The 15808-nt window shown below is 37.3% G+C and overlaps 1 protein-coding gene across 7 annotated transcripts in view; it reads right to left on the bottom strand.

The window, feature by feature from the left end:
- CNTNAP4 (contactin associated protein family member 4) overlaps positions 1-15808 on the bottom strand; it is a 393297-nt gene that overhangs the window by 94686 nt on the left and 282803 nt on the right. For 6 of the 7 annotated variants that reach the window (XM_023556694.2, XM_010596846.3, XM_023556698.2 and 3 more), the window contains 2 exons: positions 8654-8803; positions 3252-3423 (listed from right to left, as the gene is read on the bottom strand). In XM_023556694.2, the coding sequence (XP_023412462.1) occupies positions 3252-3423; positions 8654-8803 (322 nt within the window). The remainder of the gene's footprint in view (positions 1-3251; positions 3424-8653; positions 8804-15808) is intronic. The other variant, XM_023556696.2, reaches the window with a different exon arrangement.

A 15808-nucleotide genomic window follows, 5' to 3' on the forward strand; every position in this document is an offset into this window, starting at 1 on the left:
AATAGCAAAAAGATGGAAACAACCTAGATGCAAATTGACAGATGAATGGATAAACTATGGTACACACACACAATCAAATAATAAACAATGATAAAGAACAGGGATGAATCTGTGAAACATCTCACAACATGGATTAATCTAATTGCTGAGTGAAATAAGTCAATCACAAAAGGACAAATATTATTATGAGACCACTATTATAAAAACACATGAAAATGTTTTTATAATAGTGAACGAAACAATCTTTGATGGTTATGGGGGGGAGGGGAGGAGGGAAAAACACTAACTAGATAGTAGATAAGTGGTAACTTTGGTGAAGGGTAAGACAGTACACAATACTCTAGAACACAGCACAACTTGACCAGGGCAAAGTCATAGAAACTTTGCAGGTACATCCAAACGCCCCAAGAGACCGAGCTACTGGGGTAAGGCCTGGGGATCATGGTGTCAGGTAATGTCTAGCTCAACTGGCATAACATAGTCTATAAAGAAAATGTTCTACATCTGGCTGTGGTGAGTAGTGACTGGGGTCTTAAAAGCCTGCAAGTGGCTATCTAAGATATAGCAAATAGTCCTATCCCTGCTGAAGCAGGGTAAAATGAAGACCAAAGACACAAGAGAAAGATTAGTCCAAAGGACTAATGGACCACAACTACCACAATTTCCCCCACACTGAGCCCAGAACAACTAAACGGTTCCTGGTTACTGCCACCAACTGCTCTGGCAGGGATCAAGTAGAGGATTTTGGACAGAGTGGGAGAAAAACGTAGAACAAAATTCAAATGGGTGCACGTGTGCACACACACACACACACACACACACACAAAGATCGGTCTTGCTGGTCTGACAGAAACTGGAAAAACCCCAAGAGTATGGCCCACAGACACCTTTTTAACTCAGTACTAAAGTCACTCCTGAAGGTTCATCCTTCAGCCAAAGATTAGACAGGTCTATATGGCCAAAAGCAACATATGTGAGGGATGTGCCTCATAGTTCAATCATGTGTATGAGACTAATGGGCATACCAGCCCCGAGGCAAAGACGAGAAGCCAGGAATGGACAGGAAAAATGGATTAATGGAAACAAGGAAACGGGTGGAGGAGGGGAGAGTGTTGCCATGTTGCAGGGCTGGCAACCAATGTCACAAAACAATGTGTGTATTAGTTGTTTAATGAGAAACTAGTATGTTCTGTAAACTTTCACCTAAATCACAATAAAAAAAAAATGGTTATAGTAGCAGATTCTTTGTTATATATATTTTACCACAATAATTTTTTAATTACATTAAATGAAAAAAAAACTATCATAATGGAAAAAAAATTAAAACGGTAAGAATTCTCATTGGTAATTCTATTCTTTAACAGATCGCCAACCATTGAGACAGATAGTAGTTACTTTGCCTGAAATTCTAAAGACTAAATCTTTAATCGTTGTTGTACATGTGTTATTTCTATGTGATCTGCATTTCCCAAAAGTCTCACTGAATCCATCCCTTTAATTCTTGTTAGACTTGACTTTTCACATTTTTTAATTAAAATGTGAAATCCTGAATTGTGGATTTTATTTAAATTTATATTTGTGAAAAGCCTTTTAAAGATGTGGTGTAGAAATGATAAATTTTCCAGTTGTGCTTTCATAATATTTTACTAAAAGTGTGTACCTGCAGGAAGTAGGCAACATGGGTCCCTTGTATAAAATGGAAGCTTCGGGACATATCCACATAGGAGAAATGTTGATCTACTTATACCAACACACTCCCTGCTATCTGAGATACTCAACATGCACTGTGGCTTATAGTGTAGACTGCCGAACCTCCCCACAAGCCCCTGATGGTTGGTACCCATGGCAGGGGAGGAGAGTGATGTTCTTTGCCTCTGTGTGTCAGCCTTACCTTGAGAAAGCAGACCCAGAAAGCTTTGTGACATGCCCTCCCCAGAATCAGGCTTAAAAGTTCGGAGTCCATGTGGCTGCTACTATGAACAGGTCACAGGGTTTGACACATGAAGTCATTTAATCCCCAACTCAAGCCAATTGAGTTTTATTATTTAATTTCTCCCTTTAAATATCATCTTTCATCATAAAACAAATTATTTTCTCTACAAATTTGTTTTAAAGAAATTAAGTTCTTATGAGTATTTCTATAGAGGATATTATGTTCTTCTGATCTAATGCTAATAGGATTGTATTACAATTATTTAATTTTTAGACAGGACACTGAATTTCAATTAATGTTCAAAATAGAATAGAATCAGCCATTTTACTAAGCGGTCTACCAGATACAAATATATGACTGTGTATATGGACAAAATTTTTCATACAAATAAAAACCTCCCTTTAAAACCCAGAATGCATGTATTTATTCAAAATATATATATTGAGCACCTACTACAGGGTAAAGGTGATATTTGTTACACTGTATAAAAATTGCTTTTTTTTAAATCTGGAAAGGCCGTGACATTCCATTTACCTCAACATTTGAAATTAAGAGCCCTAATATTAAAGTATGACTGGTAAGAATATATGGTTACAATTTCCACAGCTAAAAACCATTTAAGAATTATTATTAATTATTATTTAAAAAGTTGCTATCCTCTACAATTAACTCCCAAAGCTTGCACTGTTCTGTATGGTACTGGTGCTCTGACTGAACCTATTGACCATCCTCATGCCTTCATCCATACTATGTCCCAAGCTTTTCCAGAGGAGTGGCTATTTTCATTTTCCTTGTGGAAAAACGATAATGGTTGTTGAAGGTGCACATTAGGAGAACAGCAACCAGTTCAGTTCCCTTGCATCTGAAGGTATTACACAACTATCGGGGTAGCAAACGCCGGCTTGCTAACCCACTGCACAGATCTCTGATTTCTTGCCACCTGATGATCAATTTTACTGTCAGGGTGTCTTAATGTATTGAGGACAATGATGTATTTTTGATACATTTATAGCTATCTATAATTTCGGCAGCATCAACATCCTGTTTTGTGACTGGGGTAGCATGTGTGCCTATAAATAACACAGTCGAGTCTCTTCTATCTGAATGTTACCATTTGAAACATAAACTATAAAGCTAAAGTTGTATTTTTCTTATGTCAAATCTTTTTTTTTTCTTTCAAATGTGAATATAATCCATTTCCCGTGGAACAGATGACAGAGGAAAAGAGGGAAGAAAAATGTTCATTTCCGTCTGTGTTGGCTGCTGCCAAAAGTTTGAAAATAGACAGGTCAAAATAACGAAGTGAGGCTGTCCTTACCTATCTGTGATACCACAGGAGTCTATTTGAAGGTCACTGAAGTTCCCAAGAGCCCCCTGCTGAACTGAAATCAGGTCCACCACTTTGTTACTGATGGAAATTAGCCTCATACATCCCTGAAATCCATCAAGTGAACTTTGACATTTGGATCCAAAGACGTTGTCAGGACAACCTGATTAAAAAAAAAAAAAAAAAACCTCGGATACATCGTTGTGACTCGTAATTCGCTATCATATAATGTTTCATTTAAAAAAAACAAGAAGAAATAGCCATTCGATGATTATCTATATAAACGGGTGGGGGGAGGTCCTACGGCAGTTATCATTAGTTTGATCTAAGTTACAAAAGGCAATTCATACCAAGTATTTCTTTCTTTATTCCTGTAAGATCCAGAGGAAGTCACAACTGTTATAATAATTACATTCAAGCATACTAACTTGATCCAAAGGTTAAAACTATATGTACATATTAGCTCTGGAATCATAGTAGTTAAAACATGTTAGCCAGCACTGTTAAATGACATATAATTTAAACACAGGAACTTAGTCTTATAAACAGCAAAGTGAGGCATATAAAGGATGAAAATGTGCACTGTAGTTAAGAAAAGACAGATCAATAATGGTACAATACCTTGTGTTTAAAGCCAGCTACTTGGAAAAGGAACTATATTGACTTGGAATAAAATTACCAACTGTTTATTTAATTAAATATTTTATTTTCATATATAAGAGGCATGTATACACGTATTTTAATAAATCATAATGGTTTAATGCCAAAAACATTTTTATTAATTGATTTTATTTATTATTTACTTCACAAAAGGATGTCCATTCATATTGATTTTTTCTAGCATTTATGCAAGACTTGCTTCTAATTGGAAACCCTGGTGGCGTAGTGGTTAAGTGCTACAGCTGCTAACCAAAGGGTCGACAGTTCGAATTTGCCACGCGCCCCTTGGAAACTCTGTGGGGCAGCTCTACTCTGTCCTATAGGGTCACTATGAGTCAGAATCAACTCGACGGCACTGGGTTTGGTTTTTTTTGGTTTTGCTTCTAATTATTCAAATAATAAAAAAAATCATATTAATCATTTTTGCCTGGGATTTAATGATGTCCTAAGCATTTCTCTACCCAAGAGAAATAAATAATTTTATGGAGTATGAACACATATATAGGAATTTTTTTATTAATATTTCTTTGCTGTTATGATTGTCAACTGCTATTAAAATTCCAAAGAATAAGAAATTAATCAGCCATTTCTTAATCCCTGCACAATCCATGCTAGCTAGTGTTCTACCTGGGAATTTCCATTATACTTAAATGTTTCAACTGAGACTATTTTCCCTAATGCTTTGTTTTCTTAACAAAATACATTTATATGGCAAGTAAAGGCTAGCATTCGTATTTAAAACTAATATCAGGTGCACTGAAATACTATATCTTCAACTAATGGAGACTTAGGAGTTTCAAATTTAATATATCAAGAAAAAGTGATCAAAGCTTTCTGAGTATCATTTTATTGTACATGGTACTATACGCATTTCAAATGCTTAAAGTCTTCTGTGGAAAAGGATACAGTTACTGTAATCTTGGTATGTTTTCTAGATGACTTATTAACCAATTAAGAATGCTAGGATAAGGCCTGATGGACAAAAGTTCATTAATATTTAGGTGGCAACTATAATATGCCAGGAATATAAACAGCTGTGCTAATCTCCCTTTCTCCAGGTGCTGTTTTCTGACACATTTCAAACTATTGCAGAATAAAATGAATTGTGCAATATGCTTGATGGGAATAGAACTAAGCAAACCCATAGTCACAAGGAAAGGTCATGGAACTTTACAGAAAGCACACTATCATATCACGAGGCTTCAAAATCTCTGTTATGATAAACAAGAGATTCTAAGAACAAAGACGAGTTCAATCCAGGTTAGTCCCATTAGTCTATGAATAGAGGTATTCACAGTTAAAGCAATGCAACAGAAGAGAAATTCAGCACTGAACCTGTCTGAAGGTTCTAAAATATGAAGATTTCCAGAGAATACTTAATGTGGAATTAATGGATGGATCCATTACTAGAGGCAGTCAGCAAGTTAAGCACTCTCAGAATGACAGATAAATTATCACTACATGTCACTGTATCAGAAGTGAGATGCCAGGGTTAGATTTCATTTTGGTGTAGCCAGTTCACTGGATGGATTATGTTTGCTTTACACAAGTAGATTGGGGGGGTGTAAGAATTCTGCACACAACTTAATATCCCCAGTGTTTTATTTAATAGCACAAAGATTCCATAAGGGAAGTTTTGCAGTGAGGAATTAACCTTGCCCAAAGACAGGTCTGATCTTTGCCCCTGACTTCTGAGACATGGCCTCTAAGACCTTGGAATGTCCTGCCTGGTTAGGCTGTCTTTCTTTACCTGGGGGTTTTGGGCCACCCTGGACAGTCTACGGTAACAATGTGATTTATGGGGTGGGGGGAGGGGAAGCTTTGTTCACGTGGTGTCAGCTTGACCTCTGGAGGGTCAGGAGAATGAAGTAGCCACCAGGTGGTAAACCATGTCTACAGAACTGAGCCTCTAGGCTCTAGACATCAAGTCTTGAGTAAGTTCCCCTGGTTAGTAATACTCTAGGCATACCGTAACACACATCATTGCTGGGAGTGAAAGTTCCACACTTAGTATCTCTAGGACCCTGTCCTGTATACCTCTTCTGTTGGCTGATTTTAATCTGTATCCTTTCACTGTAATAAACCCAATGAGTTTCAAACACTGTAACAGCTTTACTGAGTTTTGTGAATCCTTCTGGCGAATTACCAAACCTGAGGGTGATCTTGGGGACCCCTGAATTTGCAATTGGTATCAGAAGTGAGTCCTGAACTCTGCAGATGTCAAATGATAAAGAACATGAAGGGAAGAATAAACCCAAAATTCAGGATAGTGTTTGCTTGGCGAGATCAACGGATATGATCCTAGAGGGCCAAATGGGATTTCAGAGGTAATAGTAATCTCTTTCTTAAACTGGGCAACATACACAAAACTGTGTGCTTAGAAACAATCATTAGTGGATGGTGGATTTGAACTACTAACCTTTTGGTTAGCAGCCAAGCTCTTAACCACGGCGCCACCAGGGCTCATATATGTATAAAATACTAACAATAGAGGAAACTGGGTGTGAGATATATGGGAACTCTCTATAATACTATCTTTGCAATTTTTCTGTAAGTCTGAAACTATAATAAAATTTTAAATGCTGGTTTTAATATAAAAATATGTAAATCATATGTTTCATAATAAAAACGAATGAAATTACAATGCACATATGTGAGATATTTCACCATAAAATTACAGTATGAATAAAAACAATCACTATAGAACATTTTCTATACAAAATAGCCAGATATTATTAAATCTGAACATGTAGGATGAAAAATACTTTAAGAATGATGATTCTATCTTCATGATTTATAAACACTTTTATCCAATCTTTTATTTTGCATCATTTAGCAATATACCTTTTTTAAAAAAAAAAAATCTCTTTTAGTGCTTTTAAATCATTTTCCTTTGAAGCGCAACCTCTTGACTATTAAATGAATATATTCCCATGGGTTGCCATAAAATCAATCATATATTCTGAAAAGTTTTATAAATAATCTGACTCAGCAATGAACAAATCTCAGTAAAGGAAGCAATTACATCTCTTAAAATTATCGGCATCACACCACCTTTCACGGTAAGTATGTAGGGCTTTTTGTTTGCTTATTCATTTGCTTTTTAAGGTTACATGAACTGATTCTTGCCAATTCCTAGAAAGGAATTTGGATTATATTGGTGAGCAATAAAGATTGAACTACTTCCACCAAATTCAAAAGTGATTTTAGACAGAAGCAACTATTTAAAATATAAAACAACAGTAGCAATGATAAAATAAGAAACGAAACTCAAGCCATGCTTAGAAATAAGTCTTACTACTGACAGTTTTACAACTTTGCATTTCTAATGGCAAAGAACAATTTATTTTAATTTTCTAGTGATAAAGATTCATTCCATTTCTAAGGATTCCTTTTCCAGGTTCTTAGTTCAATCAAACACCCACTGGGCAGGCAAATGCTTCACTTGTTCTCGTTCTTTAAGGGAGATGGCCTGATGTTGAAGGCTGATGCCCTGATTTGATCAAATGTATCCACGCATTATTACTTAGCAGTGAGAAGAGGTTGCTACAGCTAATTAAATTATTCAACCATTGGCATACTATTGCCTTGGGAAGTGGGAAAGCAATAAGGATGGTCTAGAGGTGCTAACAGACACGATCAGGATAATACTGCAATAAAATCAACCCATAAAAATGAGAAAAAAAAACACCTAAGGACCGTTTAACATTAGGAGAATATAACAAGGTTTTACAGTAAGAACTGAAGAGGACAAAACTCAAACCAAACCAAACCCATGGCCATCGAGTGGATTCCAACTTATAGCAACTCTATAGGACAGAGAACAGCCCCAAAGGTTTCCATGGCTGTAAATCGTTATGAAAGCAGACTGCCAAATCTTTCTTCTGCAGAGCAGCAGGTGAATTCAAACTATTGACCTTTCAGTTAGCAGCTGAGTGCTTTAACCACTGTGCCACCAGGGCGCCTACTTAAAATCAATCTTATTATAGAAATCACAAACCTAAGGAAGTCTACCTAGTAGTAATGCATTTTAAGTTATAATCTGTTACCTCGATTCGCTCAAAGAAAGTGAAAAATTATTCCTTAGCATTAACTTTGACCCTAGTGGCGCAGTGGTTAAGCGTTCGGCTGCTAACCAGAAGGTCAGCAGCTCGATTCCACAGATGCTCCTTAGAAACCCTGTGGGGCAGTTCTACTCTGTCCTATAGGGTTGCTATGAGTTGGAATCAACTCGACGGCCATGGGTTTTTATTAATGTTGGAGGAGCCCTGGTAGTGCAATGGTTAAGCACTTGGCTGCTAACAGAAAGGTCAGCGGTTGGAACCCACCCAGTAGCATCACAGGAGAAAACACCTGGCGATCTGCTCCCGTAAAGATTACAGCCTAGGAAACCCCATGGGGCAGTTCTACTCTGTCCTACAAGGTCAATATGAGTCAGAATCAACTCCACAGCACACAACAATATTAACATTGATTCAATCATGATGACTTCCCCAAGACGTACCCACCAACCCACTGCCATTCAGACGATTCCGACTCATAGCGACCCTACAGGACAGAGTAGAACTACACCATAGAGTTTCCAAGGAGTGCCTGGCAGACTCGAACTGCCAACCTCTTGGTTAGCAGGCATAGCACTTAACCCATACACCACCAGGGTTTCCCCCCAAGACATATGGGTAGTAAATATAGATATGGTTCAACTGCCCACATGGCCTGACCCCTTCACTTACCTCCAAAATAATAGGTGTCACCTGGGTAAATCTGCTCAGGCCCCAGAGAAGGAGCAACTGAGGCCAACTGGCTGTCCACCATCACACTCAGGTGATTCCTTTTAGCAGATAAGGCGATGGAATGCCACTGCCCATCATTTAATCCAACACCTGGGGGAGATGAAATCAGAGGAGAGATCTGTGAACAGTGAATGTGATAAGCAGTTGGTTAAAAAGAACAATATATACATTACTCAATCAAGTGCGGCATATACATCTAATAATAAAAAGAAAACAAAAAAGAAGAGAAGAAATGGAGACAAGTAGGAAATAAGCACCCTCTATGCGGAAAATGGATGATTACATTCCTTTCTTAGGGCCTTGGGTGGAAAAATATCAAATTCCCACTTCTCTGCTACTTCTCTGCCACCAGCTGAACATGGCAACACTTTTTCCTCTGACCCTAACCACCCAGAGCAAGGTCAGATCTCACAAGTTAAAGGACAGTCCTCCAGACTGCCATGTCTACCCAAGACCTCAGACACCTGCATCAAGATTGGAATTCCCACAACACTTCTGACCTCTTGGCTACAAATTCAGGGTTTTCCCACTACCCCTTCAGGGTGCCAGTTACAAACTGCCTCCACCCCCCTCCAGGGCTCCCTCACTTCTAACCTGCTGGCTACAAATTTGGGGGTTCTCTCTACCTTCTCAAGTTATCAGCCAGAAACTCAGGGATCTGCAGCCCCCCTTACTTCTGACTTGCTGATTCCCACTACTCCTCTGGGCTCAGTAATTCTTTAGAACTACTCACAGAACTCAGAGAAAGTGCTATATTTACCATTACCATTTTATTATAGGAAAATGGATACAAATAAAGAGACGCATAGGACAAGGTCTCGGAGGATTCCCAACACGGAGCTTCCAAGTCCCAAAAAGGGACACACTACCCTCCCACGTGCATTGATGTCTTTCACCAACCAGGAAGCCCCTGGTGCTTCCATGTCCAGAGCCTTTACTGGGCTCTCATTATGTAAATATGATTGATTGAGTCATCCCACTTCTGAAGTCAGCTGATATCACAAGGTGGTCTTTTAGGCCTGGCCAGCCTCCACCTGAGTTACTTCATTAGCATACACTTTTAGGTGTGATCTGGAGGCCTGTAGATAACAAAGGCACCTCAATCACTCAGTAAATCCCAAGAGTTTGGAGTTATCTCACAGAAACCAAGGGCAAAGGGTGAATTACTTTAGGTAATGTTAACATAAACCCCACAGCCCTCAATAGAGACAATAAAATTCCATTCAGGGATGGTTGAAATCTTCCAATTATTTGACACAGGCTGATTTTCCACTCTCATACATGTAATTTAACTTTTAGAAGAAGGGGCTTGGAAAGGAGTGCAGATAGTTTCCAAAATTGTGGGTTATGCTCCATGAAATGCTTTATCTGCTTTTTTTGTACTTCTGAGTCACCCTTTATAATATCCTAGTACAGTATTTGGCAAACTTCATCAAGTCAGTCGTAACAAAAATATTAATAAAAGTAGAAAGTTTACAGGTATAAACAGGTATAAAGTTAGAAGATAAAGCAGTGTGTAAAACCATATACATATAATCCTAATTATATTCTTAATTTTTGTACAAAAGCAAGAAAAACCTAAAAGCAAATATCCCTATATATAAACAGTAATTTTTGGATGACAGAATTATGGTTGTTTTTATTCATTTTCATATTTTTCTGTATCTTCTAAGCTTGCTAAAAATAAATAAATATATATCATATACCACATACATTGCTATAATTAAAAAATCAAGGTATTCTTACTGCCTCTAAAAACAATCTCTAGTCCCTCCTAACACAGTCCCAGTCTCATAACTCCATGAGGTGGAATATGATGGATATTCCTCTTGAAGGGAATGAAGTCTACAAGGTCTCTGTTATTGAATACTAAACAACCACACTGCAGAACCTAAGCACAAACATCTCTATTGTGGATTTACCAGTCAGGTTTGCATCCATTGAATAGTCAATGCTGTATAATTCTACAGATCAAGTTAGGAAACAAAAATATAAGCTCTGTTAAACCTAAAGGTCACAGGACTCTTTTCTAATATTTTATGCAATTTCTTTTACCCCTAACTATTTTCTACCATGAGCTTTTAGACAGAAAATATTTTGAAGCTTCTGGAGCAATTACAGTTCTTGGCCCTGGATATGTTTAGTGTAACACAAATTCCAGCCTGGATACTGAAGATCATTTTTACATTACATAATGAAGCAAAAAATGATTTTCAAATACCTAACTCTGGTTCGTAAAAGATAATGGGAAAGACTGGAAAACCAAAATATGAAGAATGTAGGGTAGATACTTTTAGACATGTTTTCTAAGAGCTGACTCTAAAATGGGCAAGTGAAAGAAGTTATGTAATTCCTGACAGTATGAGATTAGACTAAAATAAATCAAATGTCCCAGATTTGTCATCCACTACTTCCTTTAAGAGGATACATTTACTGCCAAAAGCCATCTACAGAGCTTTGTGTCAAATGTACAGACACGTCTGCCTACTCTCCTGACCCTTCTTGGCATGTCTTCCACCATCTCTTTTCAAAGCTTGGATGTGCCTTAAATACATGACTTCACTTCTGTTACTTCATTCTGGGCTTTCCACTGGTCTGGGATAGTGCTTCTCAAAGTACCTGTGATGAAGAACATTTCATTTTCTAATCCTTTGCAGATTGATGCTTTTGTAAAATACCATAAAAATGACTTAGCAGGAAAATTAAATAGAAGGCTATATAAAAGGCAGACCTACTGACCATGTGCTTAGATGCCACAGCAATGTCCTATGTTTTACGGAACTAGTGCTAGTCCACACTTTGAGTTGTGCTCCTCTAGGAAACTGCAGCAGGATTAGGTCAAAAGCTTAGGGAAGCCTTTGGAATAAAACAGTAAACATGGAAGACAAGTCAGATTAAGAGAAAAAAAAAAAAAAAGACTTCCAGGACACCCTGCTCTTTAATTTCACACAGTTCAATGCAACCATCTAACCAGCTAGCTAGCTATGATGTTGTGCCATGGAAACCAGAAGGCTGCTCTTGAGTCTCCTTTGTAATAGATGTCATTTGTTTATGATGAGGAGACTTATTGCCCATCAATGGGATTTATTACACTAAATAATGAAGAATCCATGTAATTTATTTCACATAACTCCACATAATGAAAATGGTAATTTATTAATCAGATTTTCCTTTTTTTTGGTAAGTATACAACTCCTTGCCACTTCTAGAGAGGCAAGCCCCTTTCAAAGGCAACACTATTGTGAAAGAAGGGAAGAAGGAGAAATAGTAGAATTTATACAGAATATATATTTTGTTCTTGACGTTGATTAAGTAAATGCTAATTCTAGTACACTACCCCCCAACTCATAACTTTTGAGTCTAGGGGAGGAGGCATGTTGTTGGTACAATGCTAATAACAATGTTAACACTAACAACTTACTTTGTCTTCTTGAGCTCTTATTAAAAAGAGGTGTGATGTGGTTTATGTGCATTGTGTCATTTAATCTTCACAACTGTCGTAATTCTCATTTTAAATATGCAGAAAATGAGGCTGAGGGAGGATGAACAAATTACCCAAGGTCATATCCAGATGGTGAGTTGCAGAGCCAGAACAGAAACCTGAGTCTGACTCAAAACCACATCTGCCTGCAGGAGATGTGGTCATATGATTTTTTAGCATATGTTAAAAACATAACTTTGAGAAAGAAAAAAGCAGTCCCTAAGAGTTAGAAACTGGCCCAGCACTATCAGCTAGGCCTTGGTGTGGTGAGAAGCTGGCTGGCAGTCAGAGTTAGGACATGGTCTCCTGTTGACCATAGTTACTTTTACAGAACACCAACATCGGACGAGGTCACTCGGTGACTATAATGAAATGAGACAAAAATAAACAAGACTACTTCATAATCTTATCCAAAAGCGGACACAAGTGAGGCTACTGTGCAAACCACAAAAATATCAAACTTCCCTCCCTCTCCTGGATAAAAAAAAAAAAAATGAATGAATTACTGATTCTTTATCAAGTACATCTTTAGCCCTATTTCACTTCTCCATCCTTCTAGATAAGATTCACAAAGATTTACCCAATCATAGAATTATCCTCACTTCCTGACAGCATTTAATTTAGAGCAAATCTTCACTTCCTGAAAATCTCCTCCAAATCAGGTTAAAAAAAAAAAAAATTTTTTTTTTTGGTAAGGTAACTCTAAAATCCTGGAAATCATCCATAATGTCCTCTTAAGGAGACACTGATGGTTCCCCAGAGTATGTGTTCTTGTTGATGAGAGCAATAAACCCAATTTGTTGGGCTATAGGTACGTTCACTGTGGTCTTTGGCTGAGAGCAATGCAACTCCAAATGGAATAACGGAATAATAAATAAAAGTGTTCACAATTGCAGGTAGTGGGAGAGGATGGGATTTTGTACCAGAACATTTCTCCCTCTGTGTCCCTCTCTTTATTATCCTTCTCAGCCCTGAACCACAAAAACACACAAAATACAGGAGGAAAAAGGCTTATTTCTGCTCCCTCATCTCTACTCCTCTGGTAATACTCCTCTGGTACCAGCCCTAAATTGCTACAGAAACATATTGCAACAGCATAGCCACCGTCATCCTCTCCTAAGATTTTAATAGGCACCATGTTGTTGTTAGTTGCCGTTGAGTCGGCTCCAACTCATGGTGACTCCAGATGGGTGAAATATATAAACAAAAAATATGCCTGAAGTATAGCGCAAGTTCTTTGCAAAGAAGCAAAAGGCATTACACATAGGCCATTACTCAAGGAACAACTCAAGGGTCTTGCCTGTCGTCAAATATCTCTTCCAGTGCTCGGATAAAGTGCCACACATTTTAAGAGTGTATCCACTAAACAGAATTAAAGATATAGATCACCAGTTAGCTCTTGTCAAGATGAAAACATGGAGGTCATTGGTACCAATCACTTTAGTGGAGAGCATAAGTTTAAAAGAGTGACAGGTTTATAATCCGAAAGGCAGGAATACTGCAACAGTTAAGGGGGGATGGGGAAATCAAAACATGGCTTCTTCTGGGTAAGGCAAGTCAAGGGAGCTGCTTCACTACCAGGGCCACAGGATTCTCAAATGCCTGGGAAGTGAGAAATGTAGAAACGTCTCAAACGGTGCAATTCTGCCTCTGCCAGACCCGCTGTGGGAGCCAGAGCCGTCTTTATAGCTCTGATTTTTACCTTTAGGCAAAAGCAGCAGCAGAAATGCTAAAATCATGGCAAAAAATTCAAATTTGACAATAATTTGTTTTAAATAGGGAAATATAGCTATTTTTCTCTAGGTTCTTCATGCCATCTGATTTTTTTTTTTTTTTTGACGTCTATGAGGACTGACCATATTTGTGTCGAGGGATTTTATGTTGTTGTTAGTTGCCATTGAGTTGGTTCCTGACTCATGGAAACTCTACGCACAATAAAACTAAATGCTGCCCAGTCCTGTGCCAGCCCCATGATCAGCTGGGGATTGGACCATTGTGATCCATAGGGTTTTCATTGGCTGATTTTTGGAAGGAGATCGCCAGGCTTTTTTTCCTAGTCTGTCCTAGTCTGAAAGCTCTGCTGGAACCTGTTCAGCATCATAGCAACACGCCAGCCTCCAGTGACAGATGGGCGATGGCCGTGCATGAGGTGCCTTGGGTGGGAATCAAACTCAGGTCTCAGGGTGAAGACGAGAATTCTACCACTGAAATACCAATGCCTCACAAGGGATTTTACAAGATCAATATGTTTTACAATTTAGAATAATATAACATTTTAAATATTTCAAAAATGATAGTTTCACATAATATTTTTGAATAATTCAAAATGACAATTTGCAAAGCTGTGCATCACATTAAAAATGTAGTCTGATAATTCAAACATTTGCACAGTCTGGTTCTTTCTCAACACAAGTTAAACTTGATTCCATTGTAAAAGATATAAAAATATTCAGTTTTTAAAACATATTAGATTGGTAATATATATCTCCCAAACCTAAGGAAAAATAAGCCATCCTTATGTGATGGAAAGATTTAGGATAATATGATGATGCTTCGTGAATAAGTACTCTATTCTCTTTAGAGAGTCATTATGATACATTCTGACAACTGATTTAATACTGAACATTGTACTCATGAAACATAAGTGAAAAGTCTTTCTTTGCCCATGGAAAAACAAACGGGCCACACATTTAAGTGGTCTATTTTCAAATGAAAAATGTATTTGCTTCACTGAAACTAGCAAAAATTAGTATTTTAAAAGAATCGGAAAAAATGAGGCGGGGGGGGATTGGTATGTAAAGGCATACTTGTGTTATCTGAAATATAACAATTTCACTATATTGGTATTCATGTGTAGTCCAGGGTCCTTATTATTCGCTATGGAAATAATCACTCTAAGTCATATGAGGTCATGATGGATTATATTGTACGTGGATTTAAACATTAGGGAATTTTTTTACAGTCTTAACACTTAGTAATTTATTAAATATGCATGCCTGCAAAGTCGTTTAAAATGAACTAGCTTCATAGGGCTCTCATTGTACTGAAGCAGCTTCCTTAAGATATTGAAAATTAGGCTATGAATATAACCACTTCAGAAGATGTCAAATACATCACAATAAACTACACATTAATGGCAAGCTTACATTTTTTGGCCATAGTTTTAGGTAGCCTATTAATTATTAATATGACACTGATTAATTTATTTCCTCCCCAGTCTGCAAATCTATCACATATTGAGCATTCCATAAAAAGTCACAGCATAGTACCTCTTAGAAAAATGATAATATTGAATTTTCAGCTCTTACCTTTAATCTGCAGTGATACATGAACAAAAAAATAAGCATTTGTATCTTAATTTGTACACTTGTTTTTTCTTGTATTTAGTTTCTAAGTATATTTTAACTTTTTCCCCCCTTTCAGTCATATTCTATGAATTTTGGTCATTGTTAAAATAGGGAGAGTAGTTGTAATGGTATTTTAAAATTGTTTTTAAATATCATTTATTAAATTAATGGAACAACTTACCCCAATGTGACCTCCAGTTGTTTGGCTTTGATGTTATTCTATATATGTGAAAGTGTGATGGAGATCCCTTGTCAAGAGCCATGTAA

The sequence above is a fragment of the Loxodonta africana genome, chromosome 21 (genome assembly GCF_030014295.1).
Source record: "Loxodonta africana isolate mLoxAfr1 chromosome 21, mLoxAfr1.hap2, whole genome shotgun sequence".
Taxonomy (NCBI): Eukaryota; Metazoa; Chordata; class Mammalia; order Proboscidea; family Elephantidae; genus Loxodonta; species Loxodonta africana.